We start from the raw sequence: 19,382 nt of genomic DNA on the forward strand, positions 1-19,382 counted from the left end.
TCACCGCCGTAGCCTCTGCCACCGTGCTGCGCCGCCGGCCGCCGTCACACCGCCGCCCTCGTGCCGCCGCCGCTTGCGCCCGTGCCGTCTCTCCCGCATTGCGTTGCCGTCCGCCGCTACGCGCCACCATTCACCGCCCGCACTCCTCCATGCCGCCGCCGCCACCGTCTTCCACGCAGCCGCCGCCGCCGCTTGCGCCCGAGCATAAGCACTGCACTGCACATCCACCGTGCCACCGCACTGCACCTCCACCGAGCCGCCGCACACGCGCATTGCACCGCTCTCGCGCATTCACGCCGCGCTCCCTTTCGCTCGCCGTAACTCGCCGCGCCGCGTCTTTGTTCCTGTCGGTGATCGAGATGGGTCGTGACAAGAGGAAGGGTAAGGAAGTTGTGGTCGAGGAGCCCGCTCGCAAGCGGACCCGTGCAGCGAGAGAGGCCGAGAGGGCCGAGATGGTGGCTAAGGCCGCCGAGGAGCAGGCATCAGGCCGTGCTCGTCCGTTCGCCATCAGGGACACGCCAGCCAGGGGCAGAGGCAGAGGCAGAGGGATGGGCAGAGTCAGAGGTGCCAGGGCCACCAGAGCCGCAACAGCAGCAGCAGCAGAGTCAGATCAGTCACCTTCAGCTGCAGAGTCGGATTCAGATACAGAGACAGAGGAGTCCGAGCAGTCACAGGGGCAGGGCACTCAGTCACCAGCTCTACGACGTTCTGGCCGCACCCGGCAGACGTCCCCCGCAGGTGACACTTCAGCAGCGACCGAGCGTCGCACCGGACCGAGGACGCGAGGAGGTCACCAGCCACAGGAGCCTCGCAGGTCCACAGCAGCAGCAGCAGCAGCTCGTCGAGCCGAGGCCCTAGCGGCTGAGCACGCAGTGTTCCGCATGGACACTGTCGTGCGTCTGGAGCCAGATGTGCTGCTCCAGAACTTGACCAAGGCCAATGCAGCAAAGGTCAAGAGGCTCAGGTGGAGTGTACAGGAGGAGGAGTGGTTCCCCGTGACACGTGACTGCAGGGTCGATCGTAGATTCTGGACACTTCTTCAGTCCAGTTTCTACGAGACCTACCAGAGGCGGGGCCACAGGATCTTCCCGTATAGAGTGCTTGACTGGGTTTCACTGAGGACAGCCGCAGGGGGAGCAGATGTCAGGGAGCATTTTGCTCATTTCAGGGGACTCCGCAGGTTGATTTCGATTCAGAGGAACAGATATATCGAGGACTGGGTCAGGGTTTTCTATGCCACAGCTTGGATAGCCCCAGAGCGCAGAGCTGTACATTTCATGTTTGGAGGGCAGGTCTTTGGTTTGTCTAGGGCTACGCTTGCAGGGATTCTTGGAGTTGACCTAGTTGACGTCTCTCTGCACGAGATGGTCTATGGTGATGCAGATCCTCCACGCAGGGCTATGATTGGCGGGATTGCACCTTCACACGAGGCGATCTCTCAGTGCTTCCGCCAGCCCTTCCCGGCCTCCTACGCCAGAGTCCCTAGCCTGCTGACCCCAGAGGCTTACGCTGTTCACATGGCACTTCGGAGGACTTTGCTCCCGAGGAGTGGCTATCCAGAGGGGTTTACAGGTCTGCAGCAGCTACTGCTTCTTCACATCCTTACTCACGAGCCGTTCGACGTTGTTGACTTCATTTTGGCTGAGATTGAGGATGTCATCACTGACGGGATGGGTGTCGTGCGTCAGTTTCCATATGCTCACTGGATCAGCTTCATTTGTTCTATGATTGTGCCAGCTGAGTCCCCCGTCAGTGCAGTTTACAAACAGGACGAGGTTCCATGGTTTCCAGTCTACCGTCCGACAGCACCCTCAGACAGGAGGAGAGGCAGACAGGCCGATCGAGCTGCTATGGCACAGTTGGCACCCGAGATACAGGCCCGAGTGGCCCAGGAGGATGAGGCATTGCTAGCCGCTGAGGCACAGCTTCCAGGAGGAGAGGATGAGATTCACTGGTCTGATCTTGAGTCAGACTCCTCCGAGGATGAGGAGTACTTCCCTGCGCCAGCCCCAGCCAGTCATGATCATGAGGCAGGGGGATCCGGAGAACCAGCTCCAGTGACAGCTGCTGCCGCTACAGTTTCTGAGTCACAGGTGTCTCAGCCGTCTGAGCTCACCGCACTTCTGCAGCAGCTGGTCACACAGCAGAGAGAGGACCGTCGCGCACAGTAGGAGGCCAGGAGAGCCCATGAGGCCCAGCTTGCCGCGATACAGAGAGAGGCCGCCCGAGAGCGAGCTGCTACAGAGGAGCGTTTTGTCGGCCTCATTGACAGAGTATCTCAGAGGACAGACGCTCAGTTTCAGCAGATGCAGCAGGGCATGATGGCGATGTTCGGGATGATCTCACAGCTATACTCTCACACCGGACTCGCCCCGCAGCAGCCGGGTCAGCCAGGCCTTCAGAGCGTTGGAGCACCTCCACTTGCAGTCACACCAGCTCCAGCCTCTACTGCTCCAGCTTCTTCTGCGACCCCGGAGATCATGTTTTCGTTGTCCGCACTACTCGGGTCTGCAGGTCGTCCATCCTTCTCTCCACTGCCAGCGACTTCACTCTTCCAGGAGTCACCTCCAGTTGTGCAGTCAGTCGGCCTCCCCGTCGTACCACAGCCACTACCTTCAGGGGAGGCGGAGAGGTTTCCTTGCTTCAGCAGTCATCACAGCCGGCAGCATCAGCTCTTACTACTTCAGATGTTGACACATCTTCTGCTGAGCCGGCTACTACTTCCACGGATTCTCTTCCCGGCAGTGCTAGCACCAGAGCCTCGACGACCGCTACTCCTCCAGTCAGCTCAACGCCAGCAGGCACTTCAGATCAGCAGCTACCGTCCGTCACTGAGGATCCACCGTCCGACGACGACGACGATGACCCGGATCGCTTCCTTGCAGTACCTCGTCAGCTGGATCCGTAGCTCGCTCCTTTTTGTGCTTTGATGCCAAAGGGGGAGAGGGAGTGAGAGTCAGGGGGAGGGTAGCATTAGAGAGAGCTCGTGATCAGGACTTTGTTGTTTCATATTGTATCATATTTGATATTAGTTCATGGATATGTACATTTGTCATTTGAGCATGTTGAGTTTTTGAGACATATCTATGGATTTGGTTTGAGCCGCTGAGTTCTTTGATTCTCTTTTCCCGAGTTTGCTTGTGACTATCCTTGCCTTATCTTTCTCGCTCTCTCGTTATTTATGTTTATATTGTCATCAATCACCAAAAAGGAGGAGATTGTAAGCATCTAGGCCCTCAAGGTATGTTTCGGTGATTAATGACAACCATTATTGTGACTAATGAGTTTGTGCAGCTTTATAGATCATTATCGCTCATTTGGTTATATGACAAAAGAGGCCCCTAATTTTCATTATTCAAAAAGGCGACCTAATTTTCATTATTCAAAAAGGCGATCTCGACATTCAACTCAATAATATATCAAGACTAAGAATCCTTCTAGTTCTAAGTGTCATAAGGTTGAGAAGGACGCTTAGGTTAGTATAGGTTTTATAGTTTTGTAGTGATCGCATTATTAAGAGGGGTTTAGGCTTAGTAACTTGAGCATGGACATGGTCATTTGAAAATGGATGCACACAATGGTCACTCAGGTTTCTAGAAGCTCAAATAAGTGGTTCTCAACTTATATCTCAAGAATATTTGGATTTCATTCAAGACTCAAATCAGAAAAAGGCAAAATCAGGAAAAACCCTTAATACCGGTTTAACCGACGCCTCAACCTTTCTATACGTCGGTTAAACGAGGTCAGCAGAGTCTGAATAAGTCAATACACCGGTTAAACCAATGATATTTGAAATTGGACGTCGGTGCAGTTGTCCAGAGACGTGGTTTTCCAGTTGATCAATGGATGACTACACTCACCGGTTAAACCGATGATACGACGGTTAATCTGCCCAAGCTGTAACGGCTAGTTTTCAGAAGGGGTAGTTTACATTCACCGGTTAAAACGACGATGACTATTGGATGGACGTCGGTTTAACCGGCGCTACGCAGTTTTCTGGCTGCTTTTTCTCCAACGGCTCTATTCGTGTGAGCTGCCTATATATACCCCTCCAATGGGTCATTTTACTACTCTTGACACCAGGCAACATCCAAACACTCATACTATAGTCAAGAGCCACCTTGAGTTTCATCATTTTATATACTTGTTCATTCAATCATTCAAGAAGCAAGATTAAGGACTTGAGTAGAGAGAAGCATGTGTGCATCCGTTCTTGGTGATCGGTTCTTGCTCAAGTGAAGGTCTTACCTTGTTACTCTTGGTGATTGGCATCATCTAGGCGATCTTGGTGATCGAGGTGATTCTCGCGGAGCTTGCCAAGGATTGTAGGAGCCCGGAGAAGAAGATTGTACGTGGCTTGATCTCCACCACACCGGGATGGTGAACGGAGACTCTTAGTGAGCGCCCTCGTCTTGGTGACTTGGGAGGTGACAATACTCTTTGTGAGTGTCACAACGTGGATTAGTGGTGTGTGCCAACACATCGATACCACGGGAAAAAATCCGGTTGTCCCTTGTCCCTTTTTACTTATTCAAGCATTATCTTTCATGCAATTCATTCATGTGCTTGATTTAGGGATCACTAGTTAGCTCTACCTTGCTAGGCTTTACCTCTTTTTATCTATCCTAGCTTGCGTAGGTAGTTTAGTTACCCGGTTGGTGAATTGGTGTCTTTCTAGCTTTGCATAGGTTAAGGTTGCTTTACCTTATTTTAGAAATTGAAAAAGGCCCAATTCACCCCCCCCTCTTGGTCCATCGATCATTTCAGCAAGGAAACAAATCAATGAAAATTTAACAAGCAGTGGCAGAAACTTGATGAACTAACCGGGAAAAAAAGAAGCGAGGACGCGGCAAAAACCAAAACTGCACAGGACGAAGGAGAGGCTTTTTGTCCTTTGCCAACAGATACTGCACGTACTCGGAGGAGGTCTGGATCAGCGGTCAAAACCTTTTCTGAATGGATTGAGAATAAACCGAAGGAGAAGTGGGCGTTGCTTTACGATACCAATGGTGCAAGGTACGGCATAATTACCACCAACTTCGCCGAGGTTTACAATTGGATGATGCGAGGTGTTCGTAGGCTTCCATTGGTTGTAATTATAGAATTCATCGTCCACGGGTGTACCGATTACTTTAGAGATCCATTCACTAAAAATCAAGCATACATGCAAGATCCTGACAGACATTTTGGGAGCACGATGACAGATTATATGACCAAGAAGGCAGCTAGCGCCCAGCTACACCACGTACGTTAATGTGATACACAGGAGCTCAAGTTTGAGGTAGCTCCCAGAGATAGAGCACGACGTGGCATGAGACGTCAGACTCCAGTAAAGGAGTGCATCCTCAAGATTGATGGTACTTGTTGTTGCTCATGCATGAGGCCAAAGTTGCTGCACAGACCTTGTTCTCATGTAATGGCTGCTTGTGCGGATATTGCACATCCTATCGATATATATATTTCCCATTACTTCAGAAAGGAGACAATTGTCAGCATATGACAGTATGAGATCTATGGGTTCCGTATGGTTGGAGCGTTCACTGAGACAACGAATCCTGTGATCTAGATTCCAGACCCGAGAACAGCTCGGGTTAAGAGAGGGCGCCGTCAGACGCGACGTATTCGTAATGACATGGATGAGTCAGAGCTCCGTACGAGGATACAGCGCTGCAGTGCATGTAACCAGAGTGGACACACGTATAAACGTTGTTCGAACAATGATGCTAGGCCTAGTTCTGCTGAAGCTGGCGCTACATGTGATGCAATAGATGGAAGACCTCCGGTTGCATCAAAGAGTGGGAGACGTCGGTGATTGAGTGCTACTACGATATCAGGCACGTTTAGTTGTAATTTTATTTGAACGTTGTTTGCTCATGTCTAATATTTGCCGCGTTGAGTTTGTATCAGACCTGGATGTGTATTTGTAATTTTAACAGACCATTATGTGTATTTGTAATATTTGCCGCAGTGACTTTTAACAGATCATTATGTGTGTTTGTAATTGTAACTGTGACTTGTCATTTGTATACTCTCTGTTGTATTCGTTATGTATGTTTTTAATATATGTATCGTACTTAATTTTTCATGCAGATATTTCTAATGGCTTGATGTATCGTACTATCGTAATAATTGGATTCTACGTTGCAAAACGTTATCGCTCAACCATCTTCATACGAGTTTTAGATATCGTAATCTTCTTTGTAAAATTGAACTAAAATTTTATATGTATACAAAAGAGTATGACAAATAAATCTTATATTTGAAAAAAGTATGAATTTTAAATAGTTTGTAAAATATAAATTCGAACAAAAAATAAGAAATCCGCACCGTTGGGCACCTCTTCGTGAATAAGAAAAGTTTTTTATTCGTGAAGAGGCCCTCGGGAGGGCCTGGAAAAAGATTTGGCACCTCCCGCCCGTTGGATGGGTGGGAGGTGTCCGGCCCCACGCCTCCCGCCCGTTGATCGGGCGGGAGGTACCCATTTTTGGAATTTTTCCAAATCGGCACCCCTTTTTCGAATTTAATTTTTTAACCCCTTTTTTAAAAAAATTCACTAAAAGCCATACCAACCCACCCAAACAATTTGGCAATTGGACGGCACACTTCCCTATCAAAAACTGCAAAATACAAAATTAAACTGAACTGGCGTACTCTCGTTTCTACGCTTCATGTTGGAAGAACGCAAACGGTCGATAACAGTTAGATACCACAAAGTTCACAGGCGATTCAGTTTGCTTTCCCGGGAGAATTTTGAATTTTTGCCACCGTAAACATGTTCCAATTGGAAAAGACAATTAAAATAAAGAAAAGAGATTAAATGGAAAGGAAATCAACGTGTTAATGATGTTCGAGTTAAATTTACGAAACCAATATTAACAGTGGCCATTTTGTTAAGTCATATATTTACGGTGGTAAAAAATTCAGATTTATCCATTCATTCGCACCTACGACAACGATAACGAAGATACGAAGGGCCCGTTCGTTTCCGGCCTCTAAAGCCCGAAACCTCTAAACTTTAGAGGCCGGGATCCGAACGGCCCACTAGACGCGCTCCGATGGGACGTTTAGAGGCGCAGAAACTTTAGAGCCCGCGAGCCCTCTAACAGCCTCTAATCCGCTCGCCTTTCCCAGCGCTGCCCTCCACCCCCCGCGCCGCCGCCCCTGCTCCCGCCCCCCCCCCCCCGCGCCGCGGCCCCTCCCCCGCCGCCTGCGCCCGCGCCGCGCGCGGGGCCTCTATCGCGCCTGCGCCCGGACCCTCCCGCTCCTCCTCGCCCTCACGCTCCTAGCCGGCGCCGCCTTCCTCCTCTACCCCTCGGCCCCCGCCACGCGCGTCGAGGGCCTCCGCGTCGACCGCTTCCGCGCCGACCCGCCCGCGCTCGACCTTTGGCCTCGCGCTGCGGCTCCGCGTCCGCAACACGGGCTTCGTCCTCCCGCTCCGCTACCGCGCGGTCTCCGCCGCCGTCTCGTACCGCGGCCACCTGCTCGGGTCCGCCCAGGCGCGGCCAGGGTCCGGCGAGCTCGCGGGCAGGGGCGAGGTGTACGCGGATGCCGAGGTGTGGGTGGATAATGGTTAAAACTGTAAATTTACTCACATTAGAGGGCTTTAAAGGGCTATAACGAACACCTCTCTAAATATTAGACCTCTAAAATATTTAGACCTCTAATTTATAGGTCTGTGTTTTAGACCCCTCTAATGCGAAACGAACGCACCCGAAATCCCAGTAGCACACGAACTGTTCTCCCCAGCGACGGTCTGCAGCTCTGCACCCGCCAAAACCATTTCCCCGGTAGACTGCCCTCCCAGGCTCCTGGCTTTCTTCCCCGGGAAGGCTCGCCGGTCTCCCCATTCCACCCATGTGCACCCTCCACTTGCATCCTTCGGAGCTACCACGATGACCGCTTTCCAACAACCACTCCAGTGCTAGTGTTGACACGCTTCAGCAGCTTGGATATCAAGAAATCGTGCGGGAAGGCCGCGACCATAGAGTCCACGGGGCAGAATCTTCCCCCGCACAATTCAGGGGTTTCGAACTCCATGGATATAAAAGGCACGGGACGCCATGATCGTCGCCGTCCGACACCCAACTGCATATACTTCGCCATCATCCCCTCTGATCTGGCCTCTTCGGATCCCGAGAACCAAGGTCGCATAAAAGGATGCTGAACTCGACTGTGGAGCTGATCGCCCTCTGGGCGTCGTCCAGCCCGTCGCTACTGGCCTTCTGCTTTTCCCACCTCATCATCGCCGTCCTCTTCCTCGGCGGCCGCGGCGGCTGCGCGTCAGAACTGGATACTGACGGTGACAGCCGTGGAGAGTGGACTTCGGAAGGTGCCCAGGCTGAACCCCTGCGTGGTGTCCAGGTACACGGAGGGGGAAAGAGCAATGGAGGACAGGAGGGTCCAGCCGCCGCCACGAACATCATCGCCGGAGAGGGTGAGGTTGACGCGGCTGCTGTCCAGTTGGAGGCTAGCGGAAAGGACAGTGGAGGTGACGGAGAGTCCGTTGCCGCTGACGCCTCGTCGCAAGAAAAAGGCGGTGGCGATGCAGAGGAGGATGAGCTGATGGCCCGCGCCGAGGAGTTCATCCAGAGGATGAACCGAGCCTGGAGGACGGAGAACGTGCGCCTATGCTGACGCGCCGTTGCTGCTGCTGTCTTGGCGCCTCCAGGGTGTTGCAAGTGCTCTGCCTGCGCGTCCAGATTCAGGACAGGGAGGAAAGTCAGGGGAAATCATCAAATTTTTTACTTCACTGCTGTCTGCTGACGAATCTTGATCGACTCATTTCGGGAACCTTTCTGCTGATGAAGATGGAGATTGAAATTTGGGTCGTGTAGTAAACAAGTAGTGGCAGGTTTTGCTGTTGTACGCCATGGCCGGATTACGCCCACGAATGCACTGCTTCGACGTGCGTGATTGTAAGAATCCTACTCAATCAGTCGCGGCCAGGAGTAATGTTTTCAAATCGTATAATCATGTCTAGTTGCAAGAGTACCTATAAAATAATTAGTCATGATTAATAAAATGATTAGTCACGATTAGTCGTCGATCGGTCCGAATAGTCGAGTGTAGTCGATACTAGTCGTAGTCTCGTTGTTCCGTATAATCCATAACTGCTATGCTATGCTATATAGTATACTGTTTAAAGAAAAATAAAAATAATGTTGATGGTTAGATGATCACAAATTTAGTAATTTATAAGTTTTGATTTGTAAAGTAGACTAAACGAGCATTAGGGTGCGTTCGTTTCTTACCCTCTAAACTTTAGACCCGTCACATCAAAGAGAATCTTGTCATTTAGAAGTATTAAATAAAGTCTAATTATAAAATTTTTTGCACAGATGGGTGCTAATTCGCGAGACAAATTTAATGAGCCTAATTAATCCATAATTTGCCACAGTGATGCTACAGTAATCATCCGCTAATCATGGACTAATATACCTCATTAGATTCGTCTCGCGAATTAGCCCTGGGGTTCTGCAATTAGTTTTGTAATTAGACTTTATTTAATACTTCTAAATGACAAGATTCTCTTTGATGTGACGGGTCTAAACTTTAGACCCGTGGAAACGAACGCACCCTTGACTAGAATACTCGTTCATTAATGGGCCACCAAATTTCCAGCCCAAAACGCCAAAACCATCTGATGGTCCAAAAGTTACCCAAAATTTGCTGTAAACTAGTCGTTTCTATGCTAATCGGACGACTAATTATGGTTAGTCGATGATTAGTTGGATGACCAGATTTCTAGTCCAGATAATCGTCTCTATCGGCATGATCGGTAATGACGGACCGATAAGCACGATTAGACTTAAAAACATTAGGAGTAACCTCAAGCAGCTAGCAACAGTCCAAAGACGGCGACGCGAGGAATATCCCAGTGAACTCCGACCAGAATAAACTCTCAGAAAACATCCCAACAACAAGAGGAAAACATCCAAAGGCGCGTGTCTACTGCACTTACCACACCGTCACACGTACATACGCCTTTGCAACACGTGCTACGGCGCTCACCATGGAGCTCCTCGTCTACGCAACATGTGCCATCCTCGCCGCCGTTTCCTCCCTGTACCTCCTGCGCCTCATCGCCGGCAGCCACCGCAACCTGCCTCCTGGCCCCCGCCCACTGCCGCTCGTCGGCAGCCTCCTGGACCTCGGCGCCCACCCGCACCGCTCCCTCGCGCGCCTCGCGTCGCGCCACGGCCCGCTCATGGCGCTCCGCCTCGGCGCGGTCACCACGGTCGTCGCCTCCTCTGCGGACGCCGCCCGCGACGTCCTCCAGCGCCACGACGCCGCCCTCTCGGCGCGCTCCGTCCCCGACGCCGCCCGCGCGCGCGCGCACGACGAGCACTCCGTGGGCTGGCTCCCGCCGGGGAGCCCCCGGTGGCGCGCCCTGCGCAAGGTTTGCTCCGCGGAGCTCTTCGCGCCGCGCCGCCTCGACGCGCACCAGCCGCTCCGCCGCGACAAGGTGCGGCGGCTCGCGTCCCACGTGGCCCGGTTGGCGCGCGAGGGCGCGCCCGTCGACGTCGGCCGCGCGGCCTTCACGACCGTGCTGAACCTGCTCTCCTGCGCTATCTTCTCCGCCGACCTCGCGGACCTCGACGACCGCGGCGCGTCGGGGGCGTTCAAGGGCGTGATCGAGGAATTCACGGTGGCCGTCGGCGTGCCGAACGTGGCGGACTTCTTCCCCGTGCTCGCGCCGCTGGACCCGCAGCGCCTGAGGGCGCGCATCGGGAGGGTGTTCGACAAGTTGCACGCCATCTTCGATGAGCAGATCGAGCGGCGCGTGCAGGAGCGCGCCGCCGGGGAGCCCCCCAAGAACGACTTCCTGGACTTGCTGCTCGACTACCGCGGCGCGGAGGATGGCCGGGGCTTCGGTCGGCAGACGCTGCTCTCATTGTTCACGGTATCGTGTTTTTACGTGCTGCATCTTCGGAATTTTTGCACGATATTTCGACGTATCACCATTCCATATATGGTCTGACTAATTCTACGTCGAAATTTTTTAGATCAAGGACCTGAACGTCTGTAGCTAAAATAACACAAACGCAGTTATACTGTCAGCAAAAGCCAATTAAACTGCTCACCTGATTATTCCGATATTTCTTCAGGATTTGTTCAGTGCCGGCAGTGACACAAGCGCGGCAACGGTAGAGTGGGCGATGGCCGAGCTGTTACAGAACCCCTCGTCAATGGCGAAGTCTCGTGACGAGCTCGCACAGGTGATGGGCGCCAAACAAGAGATCGAGGAATCGGACATCGGGAAGCTCAAGTACCTCCAGGCCGTCGTGAAGGAGACGTTCCGCCTCCACCCTCCCGCGCCGCTCCTGCTGCCCCGCCAGGCCGAGGCGGCGACGGAGGTCAGAGGCTACACGGTGCCCAGGGGCGCGCGCGTCCTGGTGAACTTGTGGGCGATCGGGCAGGACCCTGAGCTGTGGGCCGAGCCGGAGAAGTTCATGCCGGAGAGGTTCTTGGAGAAGGAGATGGACTTCCGCGGCAAGGACTTTGAGCTGCTGCCGTTTGGGTCCGGACGGAGGATGTGCCCCGGGATGCCGCTGGCTGATCGTATGGTGCATCTGATGCTCGCGACCTTGCTGCACCGGTTCGAATGGAGGCTTCCGGCAGATGTCGAGAAGAATGGGGTGGACCTGTCCGAGAATTTTGGGACAATACTTGGGTTGGCTACACCCCTACAGGCTATAGCTAAACCAATTTGAGTCCTACCAGGCACGCATTATTCAAACGCTGACCTAGAATGTATAAGTTATGTTCCACAATATTGATGACATTATTATGCTTGTATTTAAATTACTTGCTAATAAGGAAAAATTGTGGTCAAAGGTTAATTTTACGCAGACGCAGAATAGCCATTTTCGTCTTTGAGCTTTCCACCATGATTCAAGTCCATTCTTCAATTACCAATGATGTGGGCATGGGACACATGTATATGCTCATTTAAGAATGATATACGGTGAGCTTGTTTCTATACACTTTTATTAATTTTGAGAATTGTTCTTCAGCTACTAAATTTTGACAATAGTACACCCCCCAACCTTTAGAACACTGTTAGCTTATACTCCCTCCGTTACAAAATATAGGTTGTTTTGAGATTTTTAGATTCATAGTATTCACTACCTATCTAGATATAATATATGTTTAAATGCATAGAAAAATCTATGAATTTAGAAAAAAATAATCTATATTTTGGAACGAAGAGAGTAATTAAGAATAGTTACCACCGCTTATTCGAAAGATATTAAACTTTTGGCCACATGATGGCACGCTCCTTCTGGTTCATCCACGCTTACAACGCATGATGGCAACTGCATGTCGACACCGTTGCGCTACATGATCTTGATACGAGTCCCCTTCCTATTAGAGTAATCAGGGTCACCGTTTTAAAAGTACAGCAGTTGAGATATTATAAGCAGCGCGTACATCTCGGGAGCTGAAAAAAAAGCCAAGTCGTACGAACGTAGTAGGCCAATACAATTGCTATAGACCCCAGGTCCGTACTCGGGGTTACTCTGGATGAATACCATAACCCTGGAGTGTCTCATACAGTTATTAAATTCAAGTTTCAAAACCTCTATACACTTCAAGGTTGCTAAGAAAATGAATACTAATAAGTAGCTTGAATACGATACCTGATCCTAAAGCATTATTCTCTCCATCCTGAAATATGAATCATTTTGATCTATCCTAAGTAAAATTATTCTAAATTTGACTAAGTTTATAAAGAATAGTATTATTAACAACTATCTAATACACAAGTAAATTATGAAACATATCCTTTTTTATAAACCTGATCAAATGTAAAATAATTTGACTTATTATGACAAACTAAAATGCCTTTCTCAAGATGTCTGTGTGTGTTGGGGGGGGGGGGGGGGGTTTACAGTAGCCCTTTAATTTCGGTCATGAAAAAAAAATGATGTTTTGGACATGCTCTCTGTCAAATGACTTACTTTGACAGCTAATACTTTCCGTCTAAAATGTAATGATGTGACTACGTCACCCTTGAGTTAATGATCTGCTAGGTTATGCTGAGTCTTAAACAAAATTGATCCTTTGTTCACTAGCATAAGACAAAATTAGAAAAAAAGGAACATAATTGTGGCTCAAGAGTCTTACAACTTACATTTGATGAAGAGCTAGCGGCCGAGAAGTATAAAACAACTTAAAGGAAATAGTATACTTAAAAACTTCATATTTGAAACATAAAAGATCATATATGAAAGTTGTTTTTTGTAAAGGAATAGAGTAACTTTATCGAATTTGACTTCTTTTAGTTGTTTGGAAGGAAAAGGACAAAATTATGTGGAAAAGGAAACCCAAATACAGAAGAAATAAAAGATAAGTCTAATTTTTATTTCCTGGGTTTTACTTCTCCTCCTCAAGGACACTGCATTTCAGTTAAATTTCTTTCGGCTATTTATTTAATTCTAACATGCACTATCTTAAAAATTTTCTCATATGGTGGTTATTGCATAGAATTACTCTAAAGGCAGTGTATGTTAACACTTATTAAAACCTGCAAAAAAACACTTATTAAAAACAATGCATAATAGCACATGATACATCATTTGTTATTATTCTACGATTCATCACCCATGCATTTTATCTCTCTATATGGCCAATACTTGGTTCGAATGCTTGAGTGAAAAATCCTGAAGTGGCATAAAAAGGCAGCAGCAAATAATGGATTCTACGACTGAGGCAGCTTATACCTGTCAAGAGTCGGAGTGTCGGACACTGTCTCCTCGCTCATATATTGGAAGCTAAGAGGATACTGTTGATCTCCAATATAAAGGGTGAGAGGTTATTATTCAGATACCCGCGATATGATATTTGTAAGTTTCTCTTCGTCATTATTCTCCTATTTCTCGATTGGTTTGGTGTGTGTTGTGTGTTGATCCTGCTACATATAGGTAGATCTCTCTCTTTTTTCATCTCCAAATTTTCTGGTTTGATTTTCTGTTTGTGCCTGAATTCATGTTGATATAAGATTATAGGTCTGTAGTCGATAAGGTGTGACCGTACTCAACAGCAGGCGCTGATCATAAAATATGCTGTGATCAATTGCAGTACTGTCACAGTACAATGTGCCAAAGCATAGTACACGAAGCAGGCAGTACACAACTACACATTCGTAGTACAAGAAGCAAGGGCAAAAGAGTACTGATTATTGCCATAAGCAAATGCATTCTTTCATGTGCACTGAGGCACAAATCTAACTAGCTAAAACAATGTACACATTAAATTTTTCTCGCGCCACATAACACTGCATCTTCCCGAGCATATATGCCCATTTATTACGCATTCATTGGAGTTGGTATTGAGTAGTTAAAGGAATAGCTTATAACGTATGCGACATTGTTGCACTAAGAAAATGGTATGTGACACTGACATTGTTGCCTAAAACAAAGTCATCTCTTTGGAACCAAGATTAAGCCAACACGATCATCAAATTAAACTCCCATCAGGAATTGTTAATATAGTGCTAGTCGTCATGCCTAAAAATTTTTTGGACTAAAGGGTCATCAGAATAAAGAATAATGATGCCATAGCCAGGCTTCCAGCTTCCTCCACCACCACCGTGTACCTACCCACCTATCTAACACGGATCGATATGATGTTCACAAACAGCTAGCTGCGTGCTAGCAGTAGCTCCACACACCATGGATCAGCAGGTGTTCGACGGCGACCCATTCGTGCGTAGCATCTCGCCGCCGGAAGAGAACACCTTCTCTGCCGAGCTGCCGTGGCCGGATCTTGACTTCGACGCCGGCCTTTACGAGCTCCCCAAGCCGGTCGCCAACGAGACCTCCTCGGGCGGCTCAAGCTCCCAGAGGAAGCTCAACCACAACGCGTACGAGCGCGACCGCCGGAAGCATCTCAATGAGCTCTACTCCTCGCTCCGCTCTCTCCTCCCTGACGCCGATCACACAGTACACACGTCTTCGTATAAATTTGCACTCATGCAAGGGGCATCACATACAGGAGCTGATCCTCTGATATCATGTTGACAAGTGCTTTCGCTTCTCGTGACGCAGGAGAAGCCCAGCATTGCCACCACGGTGTCTGAAGTCCTCAAGTACATTCCCGAGCTGCAGACGGAGGTTGAGAATCTAGAGCGGAGGAAGAAGAAGCTGATGAATGCCAACTGCAAACGAGGAGTGGCGAACCTGAGCGGGAGCACAGCTCCCATTGTTTCTGTTAATTGCCTCAACGAGATGGAAATCATGGTTCAGGTCAGCTTTTTGAGTAACTCGGCAGAAGCAGCTCTTCCCTTCTCCGTGTGTATAGAAGTACTGGAAAACGAGGGTCTTCACCTGATCAGTTCATCCACTTTCTCCCCCACTGAGAACAGAACGTTTTATAGCCTCCATCTTCAGGTACATTACTTCCCCAGATGGCACCGTGCTAGATTGATGTTTATTCGACCTTGTGTAATTTTAACACTTCTTATAGTAGTTGTCACATATTTTAAAGCTGGATACTAAAAATGGCATGCACAAAAGAGTATACACAGCATGTTTCTGCCATATATACAACTAAGAAAAGACCAACATATTTCTAAAAAAATGGAAGGAAATCATTTGCAGGCCGTTCAAATCTTAATTTAATCAAGTGATCACATTCTTATTAGGTCATCAGCCTAATTACCCTTTACTTAAACGTCCAGCTTAAGCTACGACCTTAATTATATTAGTTGGAGAGTTTTTTCCAGAGTGCAACAGTAATCCCATATATACCAAAGGAGGAATTACTAATCTGATCGAATAACTACGGATGATGTTCACATTATGGCACCACTCGTCTTTCTGTCACTTTGGTTTCAGGTTCCACAAATCCGCCTTGCATTATTGTGTGGCAGATTTTGGAATGTCATCAGTTGTTTAATTAATTAATGGCGTGCTGTGTTACTCTCACATTATCAGATTTATACACTGTCAACTCTCTTGGTGATGTTATCCCGGACCCGGAAACCTACATTTTGGGCCCCATATAAATCATGCACTAAATCAGTTGAAGACGACAAAAAGTAATACTGAATTTTACACCAAGGTCTTGGATAATATTATGGTATCCCTATTAATACGATGAAAAAATCAGTCACATAAGAAAGACACTATATGCAGGTGCGGAGCTTCTCGATGGCTAACGTGCGTTTTCATTTGCATTGCTAACACGGAGGCATTTCCCACCCTGTATAAGAGCTACTTTCTCCATTCTGTTTCAAACTGTAGGTCTTCGTTCTGTTTTAAATTGTAGATTGTTTTGGCAAATCTCGATATGTAGATTTTGCTATGCATTTTGATATACACTGTTTCTAGATACGTATCAAAAATTATATATCTAGATTTGTTAAAACGATCCACAATTTGAAACGGATAGAGTAACAGCATGTAAGTATGATCTCATTCTCATCATGTAATCACAACGACTAGCTGATACTCTAATATCTAGAGAAGAAATAGAAACCTGGTATGCTTGCGAGCTTGGCATGTAGGCACATCTTGTTTGGCATTTGGAAATGACAATAGTGCTCAAATATCTGTATTTTAAAATATAATGAAAAGTGAAAAGAATAGATGAAATTATTTCTTAAAAAGGTGAAATTACTCCAACAATATATATAATCATCGTTATAATTCAATTAGGTAGGATCCCCATACGCATACGCAGGGATCGGTGCTCAGGTTTTTGGAAGTTTTTTTTTGTATCAAATTGTATCTGCCCATGCTATGTGAGAATAAACCTCCAAGGCTATGAGCTAGGCATGAGAGAGTCAGGCTTGTGATAGAAAAAAATGTCTCTTAAGTTTTCTCAGTGCAAACAAATAATGTCTCTAAAGGAATCCCCACATGATCGCTCACCGAAGAAATTAAACAGCCCCACCGACACCACTATGAAAGTCTTTCTTTTCTTTTACTTCTCTTCTCAGCCCAAGATTTTGCTGGCCCTTCATTGATTAGAACTTGCATAATGCTCGAACAGAAACAAACTGCAAAAATATGTTGTGGAGACTGGAGAGTACCTATCAGATGGAAACATGAATATAGTCCCACGAAATCTTCACATGTTGGAGAGACGACACTATACGTACGAGTTTGCTTGTGAGATACATGAGAATCAAATTAAGCAGTACTCGATCTGTTTCTTTTTTCTTTGTTGTCTGTCAATTTTATATTATCTCACAAAGAAACAGAGTTTGATCTTAAAAATGTTACATGGCTACACAACCTCGCTTACCATACATATATTTCTCTTCGTAAAGATCTTCACAAAACTTGTACAAATGTTGAGGTTTTCATGTTTGGGCAGGCTAGTAAGTGGTTTTCACCAGATATGTACTCCTCGACAAATGTCCCTTTGATTTTGTTTTTCCTTCATCCTCTCTATATACATGTGGTGCTATGGTTAGTTAAAGAGTAAAATGCAACGCTGACCTTCAAACTTTTGTTGTGTCATGGCGGTCCTCAAACTCCCAAAATGCACACTCGTATCCCCAATCTTGCTAATTGTTTCATGCGAGGTCCAAATATCTATAGTTTTCATTAAGCGTGTCTAAGAGCCAGGCAGATTAGGAGATGATGTGGACCTAACATGTGGGACCTACATGTCAGTCCTGTCTCTCTTCTCCTCTCGGCTCTCTCTCATTTCCTTCACCAGCGGTGTGGCCCACCTCACCCGCGGCGGCTCCCGCACGGCCATCCGGGGCGTAGCGACGGCTTCCGCATGCCCACGGGGCGGAGCGACCCTGCGGTGGCTACCGCACACTCGCGGGGGCGGAGCAAATGGCGAAGCTCGCCCGTGGGGTGAGCGGCGGGGCATATGCCCGCAGCGGCTCCCGCTCGCCCATGGGGGACGGAGCGGCGGCGCGTGCTGCTCCCGCTCGCTCGTGGGGCCGGACAGACGGCAAGCTCACCCGTTGGGGGTGGAGCGATGGAGGCGCACGCCCGCAACTGCCTCCGCTCGCCCATGGGGGTGGGGAGTGATCGTCGGCACCGTCGACCCTCGGTGGAGAAGAAGAGGAGAGAGAAGATAGAGATAATATAGGTGGACCTGATACGTGGGCCCCACATGTCAGGTCCGTCTTAATTCTCAGGCAGCAACCACGTAATGTAGTTTAAAATAAATAAATATGATTTGGACCTCGTATGAAACAATTAGCAAGTTTAGAGATTTGGATGTGCATTTTGGGAGTTCGAGAACCGTCATGATATAGCAAGTCAAGTCAAGTTCAAGGGTCGGCGGTGCATTTTAATCTTAGTTAAATTTGCCCCTACAGATACAACACCTTTTTAGCCCTTAAATTCACCATTTTTCACTCCAGGATAACGTGCTGTTTATATGTGCTGCCTTGACAGAGGAGTGAGGCCGTAATCAGCAAGGAGTGCTCCGCGTTCTGTGATGAGCTGAAGAAAGCCGCCAGGAGCAAGAGCAAAGCAGCACGGATGCAGCAGTGAGTGCGACGGCTGAACGCTAGCTTCTGAGGCGTGCTGGTGATTTGCAAGTATTGGACTGTGGTGTTGTGCCGTGTGCTAGATAATAATGAGATGGACCAGACCGACCGGTGGCTATCCATCAGTGGCGACGTTCCGTGGTGTATCTTTACAGACACGGAGGACCCTGGACCCTGCATGTAACTGTTCTGAAGTCTGCCGCCCTGTGGCTAAGGCCTAAGGCTTCTTGCTCAAACCGAACCACATTAAGCTGGCAGTTTTTCAATTTTTTTTAGATACGCATGTGACATCCCGAGTGATGAGACGGCGCTGTGCAGGGTCTTGATGCAAGATGTGTTCAGTTCCAGCGCTTGTTTGCGAGGCGTAAACAGGCCACCATACTGTTCTGCTTCAGACGGCCTCACTAATCGGCCCATATATGCTCTGTATTGGTTGGGCTTTCGAGCCCAGCCATTCACCGCTCAGTGTCAGGCCTGAGTGGTTGGCTGGCTGGCTGCTGGATGCATCTACGGGCGTGCTGGTGGACTGGTGGTAGTGGTACCGCCGCTGCCGCTGCCGCCGGCTGCCCGGATCGATCCACCGGGGGAGGCGGCGCCGTGGTACGCCGCGCAGCAGTGCGTGGCGCGCCCTCGCCGGTGACGACGGCACGAAATAGAGGTGCGTGGCCGGCCCGGAAGCAGCGCCCAAGGAGACACGTCTAGCTATAGCGCGCAGCCGCGCACGCGCCCCACGTGTAGACGCCGTGGTTAACCAGCTAAGTCACCATGCCGTGTGGTTTATCGCGCACTCTCCGCTCTCCGAACAACCGAACCGAGTACTAGAAGTAAGTATACTGTAATGATCTAGTACGCTACTGCAAAGTCAAAAACCTGCTAGATCCATATACATCGTGCCAACAAAGATGTTTCCGGG

At 48.7% G+C, this 19,382-nt stretch overlaps 3 protein-coding genes and 1 pseudogene across 3 annotated transcripts; all 4 read left to right on the top strand.

The window, feature by feature from the left end:
* Positions 1-1,850: 1,850 nt before the first annotated feature.
* Positions 1,851-7,574, top strand: LOC112873360 (annotated as a pseudogene).
* Positions 7,575-7,966: 392 nt separating this feature from the next.
* Positions 7,967-8,915, top strand: LOC112873838. Its single transcript, XM_025936919.1, has one exon. It carries the CDS (start codon positions 8,158-8,160, stop codon positions 8,632-8,634), a length of 477 nt encoding a protein of 158 aa, XP_025792704.1. The 5' UTR covers positions 7,967-8,157; the 3' UTR covers positions 8,635-8,915.
* A 1,027-nt stretch (positions 8,916-9,942) lies between these two features.
* LOC112873837 (geraniol 8-hydroxylase-like) lies at positions 9,943-11,811 on the top strand. The gene is made up of 2 exons (XM_025936918.1): positions 9,943-10,903; positions 11,109-11,811. Exons 1-2 carry the CDS (start codon positions 10,013-10,015, stop codon positions 11,712-11,714), a joined length of 1,497 nt encoding a protein of 498 aa, XP_025792703.1. The 5' UTR covers positions 9,943-10,012; the 3' UTR covers positions 11,715-11,811.
* Positions 11,812-14,678: 2,867 nt separating this feature from the next.
* LOC112873361 (protein IRON-RELATED TRANSCRIPTION FACTOR 2-like) lies at positions 14,679-18,566 on the top strand. The gene is made up of 3 exons (XM_025936332.1): positions 14,679-14,948; positions 15,054-15,395; positions 18,375-18,566. Exons 1-3 carry the CDS (start codon positions 14,679-14,681, stop codon positions 18,471-18,473), a joined length of 711 nt encoding a protein of 236 aa, XP_025792117.1. The 3' UTR covers positions 18,474-18,566.
* Positions 18,567-19,382: the final 816 nt, after the last annotated feature.

Source organism: Panicum hallii, chromosome 9 (genome assembly GCF_002211085.1).
Source record: "Panicum hallii strain FIL2 chromosome 9, PHallii_v3.1, whole genome shotgun sequence".
Classification (NCBI taxonomy): Eukaryota; Viridiplantae; Streptophyta; class Magnoliopsida; order Poales; family Poaceae; genus Panicum; species Panicum hallii.